We start from the raw sequence: 23,878 nt of genomic DNA, 5'->3' as shown, positions 1-23,878 counted from the left end.
CTGAACTCCAAACTGGCTCTACAGTGATGTCCATATCCAAGGAAGGACGTCTGGGATGAGAGAGGTGCCCACCCTGACCCAAAGATACAACCTATGACCTATATCTGTCACATTCACATGATAGTAGAGCACAACCAGTCACATCAGGAAGAACTATCTCTATTTCCCTATCTGTAAAATAAGGCTAACAACACACTTACCTACCTCACTGGGGAGCTGCAGGGACTGATGAGGTAATGTTTACATATCACTTTGAAACACATGAAGCACCATATAAGTGCTTAGAGTGATTATTATGGAACGTCAATTGGTTCATCAATAGTTTCCAGACTACCATTCATAATCACAATGACTTCTTGTAAGAGGAAGTGGTTGTGGCTACATTCTATTATAAGGAGTGGATATTTCCATTCTATTCTATGTGCCAATCTATTGGGGGGGGGGAAGGGGGAAGAAAGAATCAGAAGCCATCCAAGCTCAGTGAAAAATTCTGTGATTCTAGAGCAAGGCACAAGGTGTATCAACAATAGAGCTTGTTAAAAACCTTCCATCAAAATATTTTTGGGTGGGAAAATAGCTTTTTCAATACAATGAAAATCTGGTGAGTCTTTGTCAAGAAACCTAAAATCCTATGGAAACCCCCACCCACCCCTGCAATCAGTGGGAAAAAACAAACCAGGAAAACTCAAGGCAGTTCTCAGTGCTGAGAGCATTGACACTATTCAAATCCATGCATCTACACAGGGATTTCTGAACGTGCTCATCACTGTTAAGAAATCTTCAGTACTTGGTATCCATTATTAATTGCATGATAATGACCATTTAAAAAATAATTTTATGAACCAGGAGCAACAGACGGTCTGGGAGATTCCAGGACATACCAAGGAGTAGGTGATCCTAATACAGAAAGTGCATCTTCCTGACAGTCACTCCTAAGTTGTACATGAGTGTCTGGGAAGTAATTCATTGATATTTGAAAGCTTGCCTTGATGTCTCAGCTTGTTCTCTTGACTCCAAAGGAACACTGCATTGTGCTGAAACAGTCATGCCCAAATCAGAACTTGTGAGCCTTTAATAAAGCTGAAGACTTCAAGGAAAGGTACTGATTCTCATAAGGTATAATTCCTGTGCTTTAGATTGGACTGTCCTACTTCAATAATTTAAGTGCCTATGATGAAGTTTGCACATACTTTAGGCTTTCCTCTTTTATGACAGTATGAGATGCCATTCTCATGCATTTCACACCTTGAAAAGTATCATGGCCAAGCAGCTCTGAAGCAACATATATCTTTACAAAATTATGTTATGATCTGTCAGTAATGTACGCCACAGCGTGAAGAGCCAACAAAAAATTCATATTGATTGGGACGTACGGCAAGACTGTTAACCTGAATGTTAGTGTTACTAGCAAGTCAACACAAAATCAATTTGTTCAAGCATATCAAATGTAGGTTTCCTGTCTCCTGAAATATTTTGTCAGCTAAAAGCACAACATTTTGATGGATCCATTTTTTCTTAATTAATATTCAAAATTTAGGAAACAGTAAAAACAATGTAAGAATAGCTAACTACATTACTGAAGTAACAATTCTGAGTTTCTTTGAAAAACAAAATAAAAGTAATGGTGATTGGTGACTGTATACATTTATCACAATGGTATTCTTAACTCACCATAACCTTCCTTAAGGTATAGCGTTTGGATCTAATGTCATCCATTAGCATTTCATAGGGCGTGAGCTGATATTCTATTGGAAGTGGATTATACTGACGCTCTTGAACCTTCTTAAGTTTAACACCGTCCCGCAAATCTCGCATCACTTGTACCCAAAAGCGGGCCTGAAGAGCCAAAGGAGACAAATAAGGTTTCAGGACACTTATTATACACTCATTACTACCGAGTACCAATACAGTTAAGACAAACATAGCTGACTCGTCACGTCAGAGCACTTTTGAACTAACTAAATAAGACTAAATTTATTTTTTACAACAATGAAGTAGGTAGGTGGTACAGTGGGTTTGAAAACCTGGCTCAAAACCTATCTTAAACTAGAAAACAAATCTGGTGGATTATTCTAGTCACTAACAGAAATCCCAAAATCACAATGTAATTCAGTAAATCACTGATGGCAGTGTTGGATTTAATTTGTTTTCCACTTTTTCTCTGAGTGATTACTAATTCATACTACAGAAACAAAAAAACTTAAATACTGTTTTTTATAGAAAGCAGGTGACAGTAAGCAAGCAGCTTAAGAACATTAGATTTTTTTCATCAAAATATAACCTATTGAAAATGATGGTAAATGACTACAGCCTTACCCAGTCAGCATTTTTCAACTCATCAAGGTCTGTGCTGGATTCATCACTCCTTTCTTTGTCCATTTCCTGAATCTTCTTCAGATTCTGTAAATTAAAAGCAATATAGTACATAAGCTGTATAAGAACATAAAACTGTATTGAAATAAAGTAGAATAGGTTTAATAGAATATGGTTTCTTCTGCGTCTATTCATCTTTCAAAATTTACATGGTGGATATTCCAAGGAATGTTTTCAGACCATGTACAGCAGATTAGACATTAGATTTCCAAAACTGTTAATAAAAGGGTGCCCTTCTATATATATATATATATATATATATATATATAAAAGGATTCATAAATGCTGGAGAGGATGTGAAGGAATAGGACTTTTCTGCACATATGGTGGGAATAACACAAGAAAATAGTATTTGGGAGGAAAACAAATAGAAATTTCAAGATAGCTAAAGACAGACTACCCACAGAACTCATAGTGATGATATTAGGTTACAGCCCAAAGTTGGTTATGGACCTGGGGAAGGACCCATTGATATCACAATTACTACTAGCAGTCAGAGACGTGATAGCTTGTTTTTGGAAAAGGATAGATTCTCCCAGTATTAGTAGTATGGAGAAACCAAGCCTAGGAACTCTTTTCAATGGAAAATGAGAGTTTTATATAAAGCAGACTAAAATATATGGGTTTTGGAATTTAAAAAAAAATAAATACACAGATGATGATAAGAACTTGACCACTAAAAGGGATCTTTTAAAGATAACAAATACAGGTTATTAATAAGATTTCTTAATACTTGTATGGAAAGTTCATATATGTTAATAATGACAAAATAAAAAGTTTAAAAAAGAAAATGTCCCTCCTCAATGTTGGTGAAGCTTACTTAATAAAGAACCAAATTTTCGGACTTTGACTAGAATAAGAACAGTGACTGAATGCTACAGTAGATCAGAGAGTGGGTTTATTGGACCACCTAACATTAAAACAAATATGTGTAATTCAAAATTTAAATAAATGGACTCTCTGCACTTATGGAAATAGTCTCATATATTCACATCATACATAAAAATCACACATTTATACAGAATACAACGTTTTTCTTGTAAACTGAATGCCTTTGAAATGGAATCATTGAGACACAAGCATGGAAACTCACTATGCCATGTTTGCAGATAGTTTCAGAATGGAACTGCACTTTAACAGGGTCTTATTCACATTTTTCCAATTGTTTATTCATGCATTTTCATGAAAAATAACTGGCTCCAAACTTTTGTTCACTAAACCTCTTGAGTTTATGTTAGGAGATTAAATCAATAGGTTACAGATCTGGAAACATTTCAATTATTTATGTATGTAGCACAGAAATATTTGTCCTCCTTCTGAGCTGACAATGTAATTAAGCCAACATGACACACTCGGGTGCTCCCTATAATGGAAGTGATCAACAAAGAAGCCGGGTCTGGTTTTTTTTTTTTTTTTACAAAATTTATAAAAAGAGGTTTAAAAATATAATTTTCTGTTTATTATACATTACACTGAAACTGCTATAGTTTAAATCTTTGCTCTAAGCCTCAGAAGAATCTTTCAATGAAGCAGTGCAGGTAGCTATTAAAATTGATTTCAGAGATCCTACATAACAGACAGTCATCTCACAGGAGTCCTTGGAATTTTTAAAATTTATTTTGCTACAGAGGATTTTGGGGAGTGTACAGGATAGCAAATGCTTACTACTACCTTTAATGTGACATAACAGACTTACTTTTACATCCAAGCTCTTAACACCATTATTGGCTTGTTTTTTTAAATTACATACATTATAGGCAAGCTCTTGAAAATCCATGCAACTTATATGACACAAAATCGAATGTCCAAGTCCTGAAAATATGGAGTGAGTATAGGGCAGAGGAGGTTTTGGGTAGAAGATAAAATTTAGAAGATATTAGGGTGCTTCTACTTGTTCTGACAACTCTGATCTCACTCAGAGATCGCACTCATTGATTCAAATTCAGCTTGCCTCATTCATGGATATTGACTACACCCTAAGACTTTCCAAAGGCATTTGTTTCTTTTAGTTACAACATGCTCTTGTGAAGAATGAAATTTCTTTTCTTTTTAACACAGATTTTATCAGTAGGACCCAGCATTATCATAAGCCAGTGCCATTCAAGATAGCTTGTGATTTAAAGACACGAGAGTTAGATACTGCTAACTGTATAACCTACAATTTTTGAAATGATTTATTTTTTTTAAATGACCTCAGACCAGAGTGTAAGTTTTTAGCCTTTAAATAAGCTCTGGTGTGGGATGAGTATGGCAGTTAACAACAGAGTCTTAGCTACTGAGTAATAATTTTAATGGTAAAAATAAAACTACAGCACATGAAAATATCCTGGCAAATTTAAAGCTTCAAGAAAGCCTCCAAGAATAGGCATAATTTTAATTCAATAGTTCTAGGAAAAAGGATTGTGGTTTTGACTCCCTTAATTAGAGACATATGTAAGCAAACATTTAACTATTATACCCTCCCCAAAGCTCCACATCCAAATAGTTCTTCTAGTCCAATGTATTCCAGGTGTAGCTAAAAGTATGTCCTTTCTTCTCCTCTCCCAGGATGTCTCTGAGGGTACGTCTACACTACAATTAAAGACCCATCGGATGGCCACAGCTGGCCTGGGTCAGCTGACTTGGGCTTGGAGGGCTCAGGCTGCGGGGCCTAAAATTGCAGTGTAGACATTCAGGCTCATGCTGGTGTCTGGGCTCCGAGACCGAGCGAGTAGGGAGGATCTCAGAGACCAGGCTCCAGCCCGTTCCCAAATATCTACACTACAATTTTTAGCCTCACTGCCCAAGCCCAAATCAATTGACCCAGGCTCTGAGACTTGGTGCCACGGGTTTTTTTATTGCAGTGCAGATGTATCCTAATAGACTGGCAGTGTTTGCTTGAAATATCCCAGGTGTTAGCAGGTGTTGGCCCTATTGAGAAAAGGTTAGATTCTTCTGACTCACTGAAACACTTTTACGCTATCTGGTCACAAAGCAAGGTGGGATTGGAATAAGAACCATACGAGCAGCCAATCCTCATGTGAAAGTTTGAGCTGAACTCTACCATCTTATTCTTAAATTTATTTGTAAATAAGGCCAAACCCCAGGATTCCACATATCATGTGGACTTGGTTTTAGAGCAGCTTACTCATAGAATCTATGAGGATCTTTGAAATTTTGACATATGCATTCTGAGTACTGCCCATTATAACTGAATTAACAAGTTTTCATCCATTGCATTATAAAACAGAAGAGAAACAGCCTTAATAAAAACAAAAAGTTCAAGCGTCAGTCCTGGCAGGGTTAAAGAAAATATGACAACAGAACATATTTAAATTACCTCATTTTCACCCCTTCTGGGTCCTAGCTTAAAATCGTAGAAATTTAGACCTGGAAGGGACCTCAGCCCTTGAGGCAGGACCACGTAAACCTTGACCATCCCTGGCAGGTGTTTGTCCAACCTGTTCTTAAAAACCTCCACAACCTCCTTTGGAAGCCTATTTCAAGCTTAACTATCTTTCTAGTTAGAAAGATTTTCTTAATATCTAACCTAAATCTCCCTTGTTGCACATCAAGCCCATTATTTCTTGTTCTATCTCCAGTGGACACTGATAACAAATGACCACAATCCTTATCAGATCTTTCCTCTGTCTTCTTTTCTCAAGACTATGCGTGCCCAATTTCATTAACCTTTCCTCACAGATCAGGCTTTCTAAACCTATCATTTTTGTTGCTCTTCTCTGGACTCTCTGAGTTATCCACATCTTTCCTAAAGTGTGGTGTCTAGAATTAGACCCAGCACTCCAGCTGAGGACTCATCAGTGCCAAGCAGAGTGGGACAATTACCTCCCAAGTCTTACATACAAATACTCCTGTTAATATACCTCAGAATAAGACTCTTTTTCACAACTGCATCACATTGTTGATTCATGTTCAATTTGTGATCCACCGTAACCTCTAGATTTCTTTCAGCAGTACTACCATCTCGCCATTTATTCCCCATTTTGTAGTTGTACTTATCTTCCTTTCTAAGTGTAGTACTTTGCAATTGTCTTTATTAGATTTTTTCTTCTTGATTTCAGACCAATTCTTCAATTTTTCAACGTCCTTTTGAATTCTAATCCTGTCCTCCAAAGTGGATATAACCCCTCCCATCTTGAAGTTATCTGCAAATTATATACGAATACTCTCCACTCCATTCTCCAGGTCATTAATGAAAATACTGAAATGCACTGGACCTAGGATAGATCCCTGTGGGGCGCCACTAGATACATCCTCCCAGTTTGACAGCAAATCATGATAACTACCTTGTCTATTCGAGGCCTGCTAAATTCTGTTTAAACTTGCATGAAGTCATAATCCCCAAGAGAAAGAGCATGCAGTAGCTTCTCATTCTACACTGTATTTAAGGTAATCCTCATGAGAGAGAGAGAGTGTAAATGATACATTTAACCAATATTGTCTTGTTTCACTGAAAAAAATCTGCTAACATACTTTTTCATTTTAATTCATGTGCAGAGCCACATTATAAATACCATAAGAAAATCTTTCATAAATTTTTCTCTTTTGAATTAAATTTATTAGGCTTAAATTAGTACCTGAAAGGGTTAACAAAGATAGGTAAAACAGTGTGCTACTTCAATAACACTTCCTTTACCTCGGTGTTTGAATATTGTTCAAATTACACAGCAAATAAACATAGCAGTCTGAACCTACTTTCTAGTGAACATCTGTAGGCATCCTTAAACGACCACACAATGCATGACAGCTTAGCATTATCTCCTCCGGTGGTTTAGAGACAACTGGGAAAAATGTGTGTATGGAAACTTGTATGTGCTTTGCAACTGTCAGTGATATCAGTCTGTTACTTTAAAAAGCAAGAAGTCCTTTCTCCAGAAGAGGAAATATTATAGAAATGTCTCATTTACATTTACTTCTGCATTTATATCAGTATTGAAGTCTGAGTATTCATCCTTTTCTCCATCAGATGCAAAGTAGTGGTAACGATTTCAGGGTAAGTCTTTGTGAACTGTAAATGCCTTGTTTTCTCTTGAACTGGAAACTTTTGTTGAAGGCCTGCAAAATTATAAAATCATCCTAACTCTTTCTTCTTCTGCTCCTCAGAACCAAGGTTAACTTTGGTGAACAAGCTGACAACAGTCAGACTGCTACTCAGGGCCGGCTCCAGGCACCAACTTAACAAGCAGGTGCTTGGGCTGGCCAAGGGAGAGGGGCGGCACCTGCGGCAATTCGGGGGCGGCAGGTCCCTCACTCCCTCTAGGAGCGAAGGACCTGCTGCTGAACTGCCGCCGCCGATCGCGGCTTTTTTTTGGCTTGCGGCGGCAGAAATGCTGGAGCCGGCCCTGCTGCTACTACCCTCAATACGCATTTATTTTTACAGAGTTAACATATTCCAGCTGCTTAACCTTTACTTTGAATGTTGGACAATACTTGCAGCAATTATCCATTTCAGCAACCATTAAAGCTTTCTGTTCCTTAACATATGGTTTGTTGGGCTGGATTATGTCCAAAGGCAGCAAAACTGACATAAATGCTAAATATCTCACCGTGTTATAAGATTCCAACCTGATTCTCTTTACCATTAAGAATCAGGAGAAGAGAAAAGGTTTGACTAACTGATGGACGACCTTCAAAATAAGGCACCCATCTAATTAGTCCCTGCACAATATAGTAAGAGGGGGAGCTTCTATTTGAGGAAGGCCAATTCCAGATAAATCACACCATCACAGGGCTGGAGAGCTGTAACAGCAAAGGCTACCAGCCAGAAAAGAAACGCTGTCCTTTCACTCCAGTTGTTAAACATCATCTACTATGGTATTAGAGAGACAAGGTGAATGAGGTGATATCTTGGGACCAAGACGGTTACAACTATACTGCATATCTTCTGGGGTGATCATTTTTAAATCAGTAGGCTCAAATAACTTTCACCCAACAGTCCTAAAAGAGTAGGCTGAGGAGATCTCTGGCCTGCAGATGTTAGTTTTCAATAAAGCTTGGATTACCAGGGAAATTTTAGAAGACTGGAAGAGTGCTGATTTTATGTCAATATAAAAAGACACACCGAATGACCCAGAGTGGCAAATAATGAGGACCAAGTAGTCATACAGAACGATCTTGATCATTTGGTAGGCTGAGCCCATTCAAACAAAATGTGTTTTAATATAGCCAAATGCAAAGTCAGACATTCAGGAACTAAGAATTCAGCCCACACCTACAGACTGGAGGACTGTATCCTGGAAAGCCGTGACTCTGAAAAGGATCAAAAGATCACAGTGGACACACAACTGAACTTGAGCTCCCAATGTGATGCCATGCCAAAAAAAAAAAAAAAAAAGCTAGCTAGTAATCCTTGGACATTGATATGCAACTACAATCATCAGGGATATTGTGGCTGTCAGTCCCTAGGGGGGATCTCCCAGGAACAGAAGGCAAGACACTTTCAGCGGATGGCTCTGAGTTCCCTTTTACTGGGGAACAGAATGAAGCAGACTTATTGGTTTTAAGTCACTGGAAAGCAGACCTTCATCCACTAATGGAGCTACAAAATAATCTGCTTTGGTCTCCCAGAAGGCAAACAACAAAACAATACCAAACAAGCTAAATGAAGGAGGAAAAGAGACGAGGAAGAGATAGCAAGTCTAAATCCTATTGCCAAAATGCTTGAAGGCTACTTAGCATCTAGATATGATGGCAGAATGCACATTAGGAATTAATATATAGAAAGTTTCACATCATATTAATTGCTCAAAAGATTGAACGTTGCCAGGAGTTGTTTGCAAGGTGTGCTGAAAGACTTGAGTTTCTCAGTGTTTTGAAAAACAATGGAATACTACGCAATTTCCTTGTTACAAATTTAGAAGACATTGGAATTTAGCAACATACACAAATGGAACATGTTCTGACCTTACAAACATTGGTTATGAAGATTTCCTTTAACTCTTCTGTGTATGCTGGGTACTGCTCAGGGGGAACAATTTCTTGTGATGGACATACATGCCAAGTCCTCTAGACTGCATTAACTGTATCACCTCTCTCCTTAATCAGCTAAGGTCAGTGGGGTTAGAAATCAATTTCACTAACGAATTATGCAAACCAAAACACTTAGAATAAAATGGAGTGTTTGTCAGAACTTAATTGAAATCCGAAATCCATATGAAGAACCTCAGCTGCTGTATCCATTTGTGCTTACCCTTGGGAAACAGACCAGAGGAAGCTATTTTTGCTACAATATTAAAATCATAGCCCAGGCGGATTTCCGTTTTAGAGGGGGAAAATACTAAGAGGTTATCTTAGAGGACCTCGAGCCCTCAAACCCTCACTACAAATCTCATTCACATGTTATAGACTGGGCATTCGTTCAGAAAAGTAGGAAACAGATTTGTAGGTTACACACCAGAAGTCTGAATATTAAGCATTTCAACACTCTTCATTTTATAACAATGAAAGCATTTGGCATTTTTTAAAACGTTGTGTTCTCACACACAATTCTCTAGCAGTTTGAGTAAATAAATATATGGATGTCTTTACATTTATTTTTGCATTATTTAAAACAATCTAGTACAATTGTTATTATTGTTAAATGGCCCCATCTTTGAAAAACACTTTCCTTTGCTCAGTGACAGATGGAAGGTTATGTAATGTACATGTCAGCTCAACAGCAAAGAATCACTTGAACACAATGGTCTCCATATTTTAACATTTCAAGGAGCTTTTCATAAATAGGGGTCTGATTCCTGGCCTTGTCCTTTAGCAGTTTAAAAATGTAATCTATCATCATTTCTGTATGTATTCCCATTTCTAGAGGTTGTTTTATTGATGGAAATGATTCTGACTGATAACTGGGGAACAGATAAAATAGACTTGCACATCTGATCTCTGATGTAAGAATACATAACATACAAAAGAGGGTACTGCCCAAGGGTAATAGTTGATTCTACATACCCAATTATCTAATGTCAGACTTAAGCCTTATGGACCTGGGCCTCCAGCCCTTACTCACTTGAGTATCCCCCATTTCAGTCAATTAAATTACTCATGAGAGTAAGGTTTTCAGATTCAGCCACTAAAATGTGCTGCTATAGGACTTTTGACTATAGGACTTTTGAATCTCATATCAAAAACATGTTTGTAAGACAGTAGGAGTGGGAGTAGAGAAGACATGCCCTAGTGTGGAGAGAGGTGGAAAAGGGTTGCTCAGTAGTGATCCCTTACTGATCAATAAAACAAATGCACTGACAGACTCCACATTGAGGTCTTGGGTGGATATTAGTGGCTCTTCTTCAGTAACTCACAGAGAGGATCAAGTAGAGAAACATTTGGCAAGGGTTTTGAGTTTCTGGAAAGTAACTGTAGCAATATTCTATAACATTAATAATTAAAGTATAGCATTGAATATTGTGCAAATATACTGTTTGATCCAAAATGTTTATCCTCCAAGGTAAATTTTTATGGGCTGCCAGTGTGGGACAGAAGAAAGGTTGTTCTTTGGATCTAAGTTTAAGTAAACAACTTAGCTAATTGTTTCATTTACTGTTAATAAAATTGTTATTGCATAATTATAAAAACCCTGCTGGTGGTGTTAATATTAGGTTACATGCTGCTCTATTAAAGGGGAGAGAGCGATTCAAGACCATGACCATAAAAATTTTGTGACTGAAACATCTATCATTTTCCACTTTAACAGCCAAATGTAAAGGGAAAATGAAGACTCTGTGTCCAAAAACAGATGATAAAAAATATAACATATTCCTAATTTTTTTATATTGCTAGAAAGGGTTAATATCCGCTGGAAAGATTTCCTAAGAGGTATAATTTCAAAGCTTGTAGAAATTCCCACCTTGCAAGGGTGTTTAAGCTTTTGCTACAGGTTAGCTGCCCTCATGGCTAACTAGGTAAGCCTTACAGGGCAAGATAGGTATCAAATTGGCTAAAGATTTTGGCCCAGATTTTTAAAAGGTATTTAGGCATTGTTCTGCTCAGCCTTGCAATGCCTAATTGATTTAGAAGCCCAAGACTCATTTTTAAAAGTGACTTAGGGGCCTGAGTCCCATTGACTTTCCATAAGACTGAGGCTCCTACAGGCCAAAGTCACTTTTGAAAATGAGACTTAGAAATCCACAGCTGGCCTGTGCCAGTCAACTCTGGTTTGCAGGGCTCAGGCTGCGGGGCTCTCATATTGCTGTGTAGACCTCCTGCGTGGTGGGAGGGTCCAGAGCTCAGGCTCCAGCCCGAGCCCAGAAGTCTACACAGCAATTAAACAGCCTCACAGCCCGAGCCCTATGAGCCCAAGTCGACTGGAATGGGCCGGCCAAGGGTTTTTCTTTGCTGTGTAGACATACCCTACTAAACCAACTAGGCTCTGCAATGCTGAGTGGAGCAATATCTAAATACCTTTTAAAAATCTGGGCCTTGATGAGCAGAAGCTACAAAATGAGGAATTTCTTTTTTCAACCATTTTATTGGTAAAATCAACCCACTATTTAGAAATAAGGCCACAGATATTAAAGGGCAGGTCAGAAAGGAAATCAATTGCACCCAGTGTGACACCCCATATCCCATATGACACCTTGTACCTCAGTTTCACCCCCATTTTATGATTATGATATATTGTGTATAAAGTATGTCCTGTGAGATGATATTTCAAAACTCATAACCTACTGAACATTATTATCCTGGTAAAATGTGTGTGGCAACTTTGTATGTAAAGTTATGAGATTCTACTGTATAATAATGATCTTGCATGTAACAAAGTTAGAAAAGCAGGCTCAAACTAGTTTTTCAGAGACAAAGACACACTTGCACATAAGCAGGGAGCTAAAAAGTCATTACCTGTTTCATCGGAGATTCACCAGCAGGGAAATTGTATAAAAAACAAATTTACAACTCACCTGAAGGACAGCCTGCACAGCACATACACAATGGAACTGCTGATCCCATGACCCAGCAAAGACTTTTCCAGTATAAAAAGGAGAGACAGTGACCTACTCCTCACCTCTCCTCCCTCATCTCTACTCATGGCAGCAAGATCTCTTGAAAGACAATAGGTGCATCATTGAACTGTTGGGGGGAAGGGGTGTCCTGGCTGGAAGGTGATCCAGTTAGTATGAACTGCTCTAAGCTTTTGGGTGAGAAACCTTTTTGCTTTCAAATCTTATATAGGTTGGTAAAATTTAGGAATTAGATTGTAGTTTGATCTTTTATTTCTTTTGGAACCAACTCTGACTTTTTTGGTTTTGGTTGAAGTGTTTGGGGAATCTGTACTCAGGTTAACAAAGGCTGGGACACAATCATTTCCTTTGATTAAATGATGGACTATTAATGAGCTTGCTTTGTTCAGTAGTGGGCTCAACAGTGCAAAATGCACATTTCTGGGGTACCAGGCTGGGACTAAGAATGAGCAGATGTCACTCTATATATAGTTCATGAGTGGCTGGGAGAGCATTCATGTAATTTTGCTGGGAGCTACTATATGCTAATGTCTGTGTGTGAGCAGAACCTGGAGAGTCTGCGTTTCAGTAGCAAAGCAGTGTAAGAGACACCCCAGGATGAAGAGTTAAGGGGACTCAGCATTTCAGTAGTTCAGGTTGTACCCTGGTGAATGTCATACACAGGCAAGTGGTGAACATAGTATTTACATAGTTTTTTGCAGCAATGCAATGAGTTCCAGAGCAAGCACACTATATTCTCTCAAATGAGGCAAAACCCAGAAAAAGTGTATAACACACACTGCGCCAGTGCCCACAAAAAAATGTAAGTAAATAATGATAGAGCGGGTGGAATGTTTTAGTTTAACGTGTAAGTTCCACCACTGTTGAATAGTTAGCAGTTTTAACTAGGATGATATTAAGTTTTTATTCATATGACATGGCAACAGCAAAATCTACTCCGATCCTTGCCAATCATACTCATGGAAGACTAACCTCAAAGGAATTTATTTCACTGGACAGGAAGAAGGTTCTTTTCCTTAATGAAGAGGTTAGGGTACACTAAATCCTACTTTCAGACCATACATTCTGTGTAGCACTGTATTTTAATAGCTTTTCCGGTCAATGGAATATTAAGGTCAAGTTGGCTGAGGACCTACAGTCTCTATTTTTCTAAATAAATGATCCATTAAACATTGTTAAGAAGAAACACTCAAAAATTACTTAAGATAGCTGCAGCCCATATCAGATGTAGTCATGAATATACAGATATTATTAACAATTTGCTATTTTATTAATTAACCCATTAGAATCTTTACTTGAAATGAAACAGAAGAAAAATAAAGGAGCAAGAGAATAGATTTTCTTTATACTTATTTGCTTAAGTTGAGCTTTACAGGAGTATATCTTTTCAGATGAAGATAGACTAAAATATACAGAGAGATAGAAAAGACTGTCTACTTTATAAAGACAACAAATGAGATAAAAATACATAAAATAATTAATGGCATAAAGAAGACAAATCAGGAGCGTCTGTTCCGCTTGCCTCAAAGGAACAAGGGGACAACCCATGAAATTAAAGGGTGGCAAATTCAAAATCGATAAAAGGAAACACTTTTTCATACAAAAACAACAAGGAGTCTGGTGGCACCTTAAAGACTAACAGACTAACTTTTTCATACAGTGTGTAATTTGACTGGATTTCATTGCCACAGGAATTCCTTCAGGGCAAGAACTTAGAAAGATTCAAAAAAGGATTGGACATTTATATGGCTATCAAGAATAGACAATTAACATACTAAATTTTGGAAGGAATACTAAACCTCATACTTTAGGGCGTAAGCCACTCTCTAACAATTAGCCATCAGGATGAGACCCAATATGGGGGGCAGATTATCACACATCTGCTTACTGTAGGGTTCCTACACCTTCCTCTGAAGCATCTGGTGCTGGCAACTGTCTGAGACAGAGTACTGACCTACCTTTGCCTACTAGGGGTCTGATCTAGTGTACCAATTTCTTTCTTCCTATGTTTGCATAACAGAAGTTCAATTCTGCTATGGCTACCTTTTCTTGGCCACCCCACACAGGAATGTTTAACTTTATGCTTTATCTCACTAACTCTGTTCGCAAAAGGGAGCTCTTTTGAATCATCCTGGGAAAGGACGTGTCCTCGTGTTATTACTTTTAAGCATACTGATTATGTTTATACTGTATTATTATAACTCACTTTAGCTTAACCAAGCATATAATTAATTTTGATTCCATAGCACAGCGATGGTTACTGTGTGTTTCATAAGATGCATTTTTTTGCACTGAGCTATCCCACAGTGTACCATTGTGACCGCTCTGGACAGCAATCTGAACTCGGATGCACTGGCCAGGTAGACAGGAAAAGCCCTGCAAACTTCTGAATTTCATTTCCTGTTTGCCCAGCATAGAGTGCTGATCAGCACAGGTGACCATGCAGAGCTCATCAGCACAGCCAGAATCAAAAAAGAGCTCCAGCATGGACCGTACGGGAGATACTGAATCTGATCTCTGTATGGGGAGATGAATCTGTTCTATCAGAACTCTGATCCAAAAGATGAAATGCCAAAACATTTGACAAAATCTCCAAGGTCATGATGAACAGAGGCCACAACAGGGACAGTGCTGTGTGACACTTAAGGAGCTGAGACAAGTGTACCAGAAAGCCAAAGAATCAAATGGACGCTCACGGAGGGAGGGGCGACTAACCACTGTAGCTATCCCACAGTTCCCGCACTCTCCGAAAACCATTTGAATTCTGGATTGAGCTCCCAATGCCTGAAGAGTCAAAACATTGTCGCGGGTGGTTCAGGGTATATGTCATCAGCCCCCCCACCCTCCTCTGTGAAAGCAAAGGGAAAAAAATAATTTCTCGCCTTTTTTCACTGTCATCGTATGTCTACTGGATGCTGCTGGCAGACACGGTGCTGCAGCGCTACACAGCAGCATCCCCTTGCCTTGCCGACGGCAGACGGTGCAGTATGACTGGTAACCGTCGTCGTCGTCCCGGGGGTGCTCCTGGCTGGCCTCGGTGAGGTCAGTCGGGGGGGCCTAGGCAGACATGGGTGCTCCTGGCTGGCCTTGGTGAGGTCGGTCGGGAGCGCCTGGACAAAAATGGGAATGATTCCAGATCATTCTCTTCTTTAAGTTTTGTGTAATGGAGATTCAGTCCTGCCTGGAATATCATGCCAGCTGGAAGCTTCTGCCTCAGGCTGCTCTCCCAGTCAGCAGCACCGCGCGGTCGCACCTACCCCAGCCTACCTCTTGCCACAGGGCTCACAATCAAATACTTATTTTGCTGCAAATAAAAAAATAAAGCTGCCGTTTAGAACTGTCCTCCAACATACATATCCTGAGACATTTTGTATTTTACCAGTGTCAACCAAAGGCCCACACACAAATGGAGATTCAGTCCTGCCTGTGCTTCTATCCTAGTGCTTATCACAGATTCCCATTTTCAGCTATAGGCTGTGCAAGTGCAGAATGGTGGTTCACTCGACTTCGCTGTAAGCCAACCGCCCTCCCCTCCCCCCTTTGATCTCTGCTTGCAGAGGCAATAAAGTCAGTGTTGTTTCAAATTCATGCATTCTTTATTACTTCATCACACAAATGGGGGGGATATCTGCCAAGGTAGCCCGAGAGGGGTGGGGGAGGAGGGAAGCAACGGGTGGGGTTGATGTAGGGGCACCCCCTAGAATGGCATGCAGCTCATCATTTCTGCGGGATGTCTGGGGCTCTGACCTGGAGTGGCCGTTTGCCTCTCTGGTTCTTTAGTAGGTTTGCCTGATATTCTAGGCAGGACTGACTCTCCATTAGACAAAACTTAAAGAAGAGAATGACCTGGGGAGTCATTCCCATTTTTGTCCAGGCGCCCCCGACCGACCTCACCGAGGCCGGCCAGGAGCACCCATGACAGCAGCAGATGGTACAGTATGACTGGTAACTGTCTTTGCCAACTTGCAAAGCAGCAGACGGTACAGTATGGCTGGTAACCGTCTTTGCTAACTCTGAAGTACCACGTCTGTCAGCAGCATCCAGTAGACATACGGTGACAGTGAAAAAAGGCTGAACGGGCTCCCATGGTTGCCGTGCTATGGGTCTGCCCGGGCAATCCAGGGAAAAGGGCGCGAAATGATTGTCTTCCGTTGCTTTCACGGAGGGAGGATTGACTGATGACATTTACCCATAACCACCCGCAACAAATTTTTGGCCCGATCAGGCATTGGGAGCTCAACCCATAATTCCAATGGGCGGGGGAGACTGTGGGAACTATGGGATAGCTCTGACGGTAGCCTCAGTACATGGACGCACACCACCGAATTAATGTGCTTAGTGTGGCTGCATGCACTCGACTTTATACAATCTGTTGCCAAAAATCGAATTCTGTAAAATCTGAGTAATCCCGTAGTGTAGACATACCCTCACTATGGAACAGCTGCTGCTATTCCATAATATTTTTAAAAACTTACTTTGTCTCCCTTTCTGCTCTGACATCAGCTAACCGTTCCTGGCTTCATTCTACTCTCTCTGCTTTCCTCTATCATGTCCCCTCTTATGACTCTCCCTTCTAAATATATAGCTCCATGTTTTTCATTCTCTCCATGAATGAAAGTCTCTCCCTGCCTGTAAGAGGTTTTGTCAGCGTTCATTTGGGATAATGTGTGTAACACAATTGATGGGTGCACCACTTGTGAATAAACGCAGCCACCTCAAACACATGCCAATACAGCCTCTATACTATATAATGTATTTTACACACACACACACCCCTATAGCCAGACAGAATAAAAGATGGTGTGAGGGCACATTAAACATTTTATTGACTTCTGCTTGGGTTGACCATATTACCCACGAGCTGTGAAGCCACTACATTCTAGGTGGGGAAAGAATATATGAAGATAGTATAAAGTTTTGGTTGGCACAACTTTAAGATGATCATATAACTCCTTTCTGACACAGGTACAAGCTATAAATAAATGGCAATAAGGAATAAATAGCACTCCATATTAATATATATTTTCTTCATGACTCTTATTTTGTTTTCTATGTCTTTTGGATTTTTTTTAACCACTGAAGGGTTTCTGAAGTTATACTTTGATAAAAGCAGTGAGCAACTATGTGGATTATAAAACTAAGACACCTATATGGATTTCAAACCTTAACTATTACTACAACTGTTTGTAAGATAATGATAACTGTGTTTTTCAGCAACTTTCAGTGTTTTCTAATAGCCCATCGACTTCAGTAGGGCCAGAATTTCATCCATTCAGTGCGATTGTTTCCATTGATTTAAATGTGTTTTGGATCAAATCCTAATAGCCTTTTCAGAGCCAAACTGTATCTTTTATCTCACAGTATACACTACGGTGTGATCAGATGCAGGGCATTAAAAGGTCTAATTTACAGGGAGACTGAATAGTTTACAAGTTTAAAACAAAAGTATTACTGTGTGTATATTGATGTATCTATTTGTGTACTTTTATAATATTTACATCAAAAAGTAATGTTTAATAGAGGCATATACTGAAAATGGTTCCTAACTGCTCACTGTGGTCAGCTTTGTACCTAATCTAGGGGGGCAAAAAGCAATTAATGTGTAACACAGTCTTCAGTCATTACCAGGGCCGGCTCCAGGGTTTTGGCCGCCCCAAGCAGCCAAAAAAAAAAAAAAAAAAAGAGCCGCGATCGTGATCTGCAGCGGCAATTCGGTGGGAGGTCCTTCACTCCGAGCGGGAGTGAGGGACCGTCCGCCGAATTGCCGCCGAATAGCTGGACCTGCTGCCCCTCTCCGGAGCGGCCGCCCCAAGCACCTGCTTGCCAGGCTAGTGCCTGGAGCCGGCCCTGGTCATTACATTAATGAACAGCTGTTATACTGAGCACAAGCAAATGAAAACATTTTCACTCATCCAACCTGAAACAGGAAGAAATTGTAAGTAAGCTCTTTGCCTCGAATATTTAGAGATTTGCTAAAGATGTAATAAATTTATACTTTCCGGCTAGATTGAGAGTTTTGGACCAGAGTAAAAATAAAAATTGCCCACTTCTGTTCCAAGAAAGATAAACGAAGTGTAGAGGAAAGGGTCACAAAAACAGATGGAGAGGTCAAAGCGGTGACTCTTTTATTAACTCTGTATTGTGTGTACCAACACAATACAACGTTTCAGAGTAGCAGCCGTGTTAGTCTGTATCCGCAAAAAGAAGAACAGGAGTACTTGTGGCACCTTAGAGACTAACAAATTTATTAGAGCATAATAAATGCATCCGAAGAAGTGGGCTGTAGTCCACGAAAGCTTATGCTCTAATAAATTTGTTAGTCTCTAAGGTGCCACAATACAACGTGTTGATTTACATATAACTGTCCACTATTGGCTCTCTAAACTCACCATCATTTATTCAGTTAATTTCTTCTAGGTAACATAGAAGAAGTGATCTGAATGCCAAGTGGAGAGTGCCCTTCCAGACCAGCTCAGGAAAGTAACCACTGGAAGAAGTGTGGAAGACAGCATGAAGACACTTGTGGGAGAAGCAGACAAATAGGATGTCGAGCCTGGTGTCATTGGCAGAGAGGGCAGGAAGGCAACATGAAAAGCATAAGATAATGTTTGTTTTCCTCATTACATTATGGGTCACAGTCTATCATGAAAGTACACTAACCCCTATCAGATATCCATGATTAATGGGTACAGGACAAAACAGAAAGCTGAACTGTAGAGACACTTTATAAATAATTTTCTCTAGCATCGGATTGTCACTGGTGATCGGAAATAGAAAGTTTTTCACAGTACTCACTCCCCTGGTAACCAAATCAGCAACACAGAATTCTCTCCAACTGCTTACCTCTTTTGCACTTTTAATTTTGGCCAGGAATGTGTACAACTCCATTGTTTCAGCAAATAGTGCCCGACATACTGCCTGATAGTGGTTTGGTGCCTCTGATCGGGTTGGTAGATGGGCAGCACACAACTAGGGAGGAAAATAAAAATTGTTATATATAGACACATACACCACTGCTTTTACTAACACAACACAGTTAGGAACCCACTGTACTTACAGTGTAGCATGCAAATGTTCCCTGTACATATTTATGTCAATTTATTTTTTTAACCAATGACAGTTTCTACTATACATTGTTTTCAAGATTCTGTAACGTAAAATAGAGATGCAACAGAATATTTAGAGGACAAGAAATCCTGTATTTGAGACACTTAATTTCAGGCAGGAATTAAAGTACATTTCTTTACTTTTCTGCTGTCTTTTCATTTTTGTAGGAAAAGTTCTATGAGTGAAGGAGAGATTAGGAGACATTCAAAAGTATGCTGTCACTTCCTGGAAAACTTTGAAATACAGTCTACCTGGAGGCAATTTCCCTTTTATATTATTTTTCTTCCCTTCCCTTTTAAAAATAAAATACATAGGATATTTAACTGAAAATGGGATTGTTGATCCTCAGACTTTTTCCCTTCCAAGGTCATAGTTCTTAGTTTATAATATCATAATTGTCTTCATAGCAACACACTGATTGCACAAAGAGGACTATAACATTAAGCAAGCATCAAGACAAGATGATCAAAGAAACAAATATGTTGTTCCTACACAAATGATGTTCCTAGTAATAAAGAAAGAAGAAAGAAAAACAGTGTATTTTACTTTAGCATAATTGTTTCTAAATAGAATGTTTTTCAGAGTTTTCTATCAGATGTCAGGAGCTTTCTAAAGTGAAAGCATTTTAACTCAATTGTTAAGAAAAAAAAAAAAAAAAAAAAAGAGTTCCCTAACGAAACAATGTAAAGGGCCAAATTTTGAAAAGATTTACATGATAGTCTAATATAGATTTTGGGTGTAAACTGGTCAGAAAATAGAAGATGAAATTCTCAGTAAGCCTATTCCTAATAGTTCGCATGGTTTAAAAGGAGGTTGTGAAAAAGTTGTGTGGCTACGATTTAAGTTAGACTGGCATCACAGCAAACGTCCACTAACATTCCCAGAAGCGCACACAATTTGATAAAAATAAATAAATAGTAAGCTATGAACTGACAGATCTATCAACTCTGAAACACTCGGGAAGACCTCTTAAATTACTGAGGACTAAATTGTGCTTCTAGACTTACATATACAATTACCATCAAGATTAATAGAAACTGACAGGGATTTCCCTAATCCCCCCCTCGGAGGGGTTACACTCCCCCTGAATTTCCCCCACATCCCCCCCAAGTTTTGTGAACTAGTTACATGCAGTGTTGCCAAGTTACTGATTGTTTGGAAATTTGAATTGAAATTGAAACACTAATACACACTTTAAAAGCATGTACAGTGTATGATAAAATACATGTATCTGAAAAAGTATAATAGATTTGAAAAGTATGAACATAGACTAGCTTTCTTATACAGCTGTTTTTTATGACAATATCAGTGCATTCATTTCGGTGATGTTGGCCAACCTAATACTTTCAAATTATGATTTGTAAGCAAAGTCTAAATGAGCTCTCCCTGACAGCTAGTGATGAGCTGGGGGGAAAGGCTTCAGGACCAGATTGTATTTACATTCACACCTAATCTACTTAGGTATTGAGCAAACAGAGCTGTGTTGACCAAGTGATAGCTTTTGGCTGGGTTTGGGTTACAAATCACTTGAATGGGGAGGGGGAGTAATGAAATGTTCTTATTGTATGAGTAAAGGGTAGTAGAACTGTATTTAGCCTGTGCTGATTGAGGGCATAAAGAGAGAGGGTGGGGACAGGTGTTTTGCTTGATGGTCTGCCTGGGTCACAAGTACTATTTGACCTGCCGCTCTCCACTGGTTAAAGACAGAGTTGATTAGGCTCCATAGATAGTCTGTTTTGTTTAGTGACTACTACAGCTGAAATCACTGATAATCAGGTCTAAGTGCTTAGACCTGCTGTGGGACAGTGTTTCTGTGGAAGAGACAGCCCAGTCTGCACTAGCAGCAAGGTTCCCCCACTGAGAGCTCAGCTGAAATCACTGAGAGCTGGGTGGAACCTTAAGAGACCAACTCAGGCCTGGTCTACACTACGGGTTTAGGTCGACTTTAGCAGCGTTAAACCGAATTAAGCCTGGACACGTCCACACAACGAGGCCCTTTCTTTCGACTTAAAGGGCCCTTTAAACCGGTTTCTTTACACCACCTCCGACGAGGGGATTAGCGATAAAACCGGCCTTTGCGGGTCGGAATTGGGGTAGTGTGGACGGAATTCGATGTTATTGGCCTCCGGGAGCTATCCCACAGTGCTTCATTGTGACCGCTCTGGACAGCGCTCTCAACTCAGATGCACTGACCAGGTAGACAGGAAAAGACCCGCGAAGGTTTGAATTTCATTTCCTGTTTGCCCAGCGTGGAGAGCACAGGTGACCACGCAGAGCTCATCAGCACAGGTAACCGTCATGGAGTCCTCCCAGGATCGCAAAAGAGCTCCAGCATGGACCGAACGGGAGGTACGAGATCTGCTCGCCATATGGGGAGATGAAGCAGTGATAGCTGAACTCCGTAGCAGTAAAAGAAATGGAAAAGTATTAGAAAAGATCTCCAAGGCCATGAAGGACCGAGGCCATAACAGGGACACACAGCAGTGCCGCGTGAAAATTAAGGAGCTACGGCAAGCCTACCACAAAGCCAGAGAAGCAAACGGAAGGTCCGGAGCAGAGCCGCAAACTTGCCGCTACTACGCGGAGCTGCATGCGATCCTAGGGGGTGCAGCCACCACTACCCCAACCGTGTGCTATGACTCTCTCACTGGAGAAACACACAGGGAAGACGGTTCGGGGAACGAGGAAGATGACGATGGAGGTACTGTAGGTAGCTCACAGCAGCAAGGAAGCGGAGAAACCGTTTTCCCCAACAGCCAGGATATGTTTGTGACCCTGGACCTGGAACCAGTAACCCCCGAACTCACCCAAGACCCTCAGGGCACACAGGAGACCTCTGGTGAGTGTAACTTTGTAAATATTTGTAAACATTACAAAAAAAAAGCAAGCAAGTCTGTTAACGTGTATGGGGATGGAGCGGAAATCCTCCAGGGACATCTCCAGAAAGCTCTCCTGGTTGAAATGGGGTGATTTTATTAAGGGGGACATTCAGAGGCGCCCGTTCCTGCTATTCTGACCAGAAATGTTCCCCGCTGTTAACCACGCGGTGGGGGGGAGGGGTGAAGTGATCATCCCAGAGAATCGTGTGTGTGTGTGGGGGGGGCTTTACTTGTGTTTGTGCCGCATGTTAACCGGGAAACCGCAGCCCCCTCCTTTTACATTGAAACCCCATTTTAAATGGACAACCCAATTCATCCTTGATATGGGAAATGCGCTGCTGTTTGCAACCTTTCCCGCATGCTAAGAAGGTTAAAATAGCCAAAACACTGTGGCCTACGATGGCTGCCTGCAAGCCGAAATATGCGACCTTGTAATGAAAGAGTGTACCCATTGTTCCCTAAAATGTGTCTTTTTTAACCACCTCTCCCTTCTCCTCCACCAGCTGCAAATGTTTCTCCTTCGCAGAGGCTCGTGAACATTAGAAAGAGAAAACGTAAGACGAGGGACGAGATGTTCACGGAGCTGCAGATGTCCTCCCACGCTGATAGAGCACAGCAGAATGCGTGGAGGCAGTCAATGTCGGAGATGAGAAAAGCCCAACATGAACGAGAGGAGAGGTGGCGGGCTGAAGACGATAGGTGGCGTCAGCTTGCAGACAGACGGCAAGAGGCAATGCTCCGTCTGCTGGAGCATCAAAGTGATATGCTCGAGCGTATGGTTGAGTTGCAGGAAAGGCAGCAGGAGCAGAGACCGCCGCTACAGCCCCTGTGTAACCAACAGCCCTCCTCCCCAAGTTCCATAGCCTCCTCACCCAGACGCCCAAGAACACGGTGGGGGGGCCTCCGTCCACCCAGTCACTCCACCCCAGATGATCGCCCAAGCATCAGAAGGCTGGGCTTCAATAAGAGTTAAAGTTTCAAATGCAGTATGTCCTTTTCCATCCCTCCTCCCCCACCCATCCCAGCTACCTTGGCAATTATCCCCCTACCTCTGTAAGGAACTAATAAAGAATGCATGAATGTGAAAAAACAATGACTTTATTGCCTCTGCAAGCGGGAGGGGAGGGGAGGGTGGGGTGGGGTGGTTGGTTTACAGGGAAGTAGAGTGAACCGGGTCGGGGGGGGGGGGGGGGGGTTGGAGGGTTCATCAAGGAGAAACAAACAGAAGTTTCACACAGTAGCCTGGCCAGTCAAAAAACTCGTTTTCAAAGCTTCTCTGATGCGCACCGCGCCCTGCTGTGCTCCTCTAACCGCCCTGGTGTCTGGCTGCGCGTAATCAGCGGCCAGGCGAGTTGCCTCAACCTCCCACCCCGCCATAAAGGTCTCCCCCTTACTCTCACAGATATTGTGGAGCGCACAGCAAGCAGCAATAACAATGGGGATATTCTTTTCGCTGAGGTCTGAGCGAGTCAGTAAACTGCGCCAGCGCGCTTTTAAACGTCCAAATGCACATTCCACCACCATTCGGCACTTGCTCAGCCTGTAGTTGAACAGGTCCTGACTCCTGTCCAG

At 40.7% G+C, this 23,878-nt stretch overlaps 2 protein-coding genes across 11 annotated transcripts in view; one reads left to right on the top strand and one right to left on the bottom strand.

Moving 5' to 3' along the window:
* Positions 1–23,878, bottom strand: part of SPIRE1 (spire type actin nucleation factor 1) — a 172,077-nt gene that overhangs the window by 43,218 nt on the left and 104,981 nt on the right. For all 10 annotated transcript variants that reach the window (XR_006172795.2, XM_065585230.1, XM_008164398.4 and 7 more), the window contains 3 exons: positions 19,164–19,289; positions 2,317–2,400; positions 1,672–1,836 (listed from right to left, as the gene is read on the bottom strand). Coding sequence is in view for 9 of the 10 variants with exons in the window: in XM_065585230.1 (XP_065441302.1) it covers positions 1,672–1,836; positions 2,317–2,400; positions 19,164–19,289 (375 nt within the window). In the remaining variant the exon portion in view is untranslated. The remainder of the gene's footprint in view (positions 1–1,671; positions 1,837–2,316; positions 2,401–19,163; positions 19,290–23,878) is intronic.
* Positions 21,596–23,358, top strand: LOC135981682 (uncharacterized). The gene is made up of 2 exons (XM_065585236.1): positions 21,596–22,266; positions 22,810–23,358. Exons 1-2 carry the CDS (start codon positions 21,726–21,728, stop codon positions 23,277–23,279), a joined length of 1,011 nt encoding a protein of 336 aa, XP_065441308.1. The 5' UTR covers positions 21,596–21,725; the 3' UTR covers positions 23,280–23,358.

The sequence above is a fragment of the Chrysemys picta genome, chromosome 2 (assembly GCF_011386835.1).
Source record: "Chrysemys picta bellii isolate R12L10 chromosome 2, ASM1138683v2, whole genome shotgun sequence".
NCBI classification, from domain to species: domain Eukaryota; kingdom Metazoa; phylum Chordata; order Testudines; family Emydidae; genus Chrysemys; species Chrysemys picta.
Note: the sequence above shows the minus strand (reverse complement) of the source record. Positions and strands in the feature narration are given on the sequence as shown.

Excerpts from the sequence above, each read along its gene's own strand:
- LOC135981682 (XM_065585236.1), top strand. The coding sequence starts at position 21,726 with ATGGAGTCCTCCCAGGATCGCAAAAGAGCTCCAGCATGGACCGAACGG. Across the intron at positions 22,267-22,809 it reads GGGCACACAGGAGACCTCTG|CTGCAAATGTTTCTCCTTCG; the intron begins GTGAGTGTAACT and ends CTCCTCCACCAG.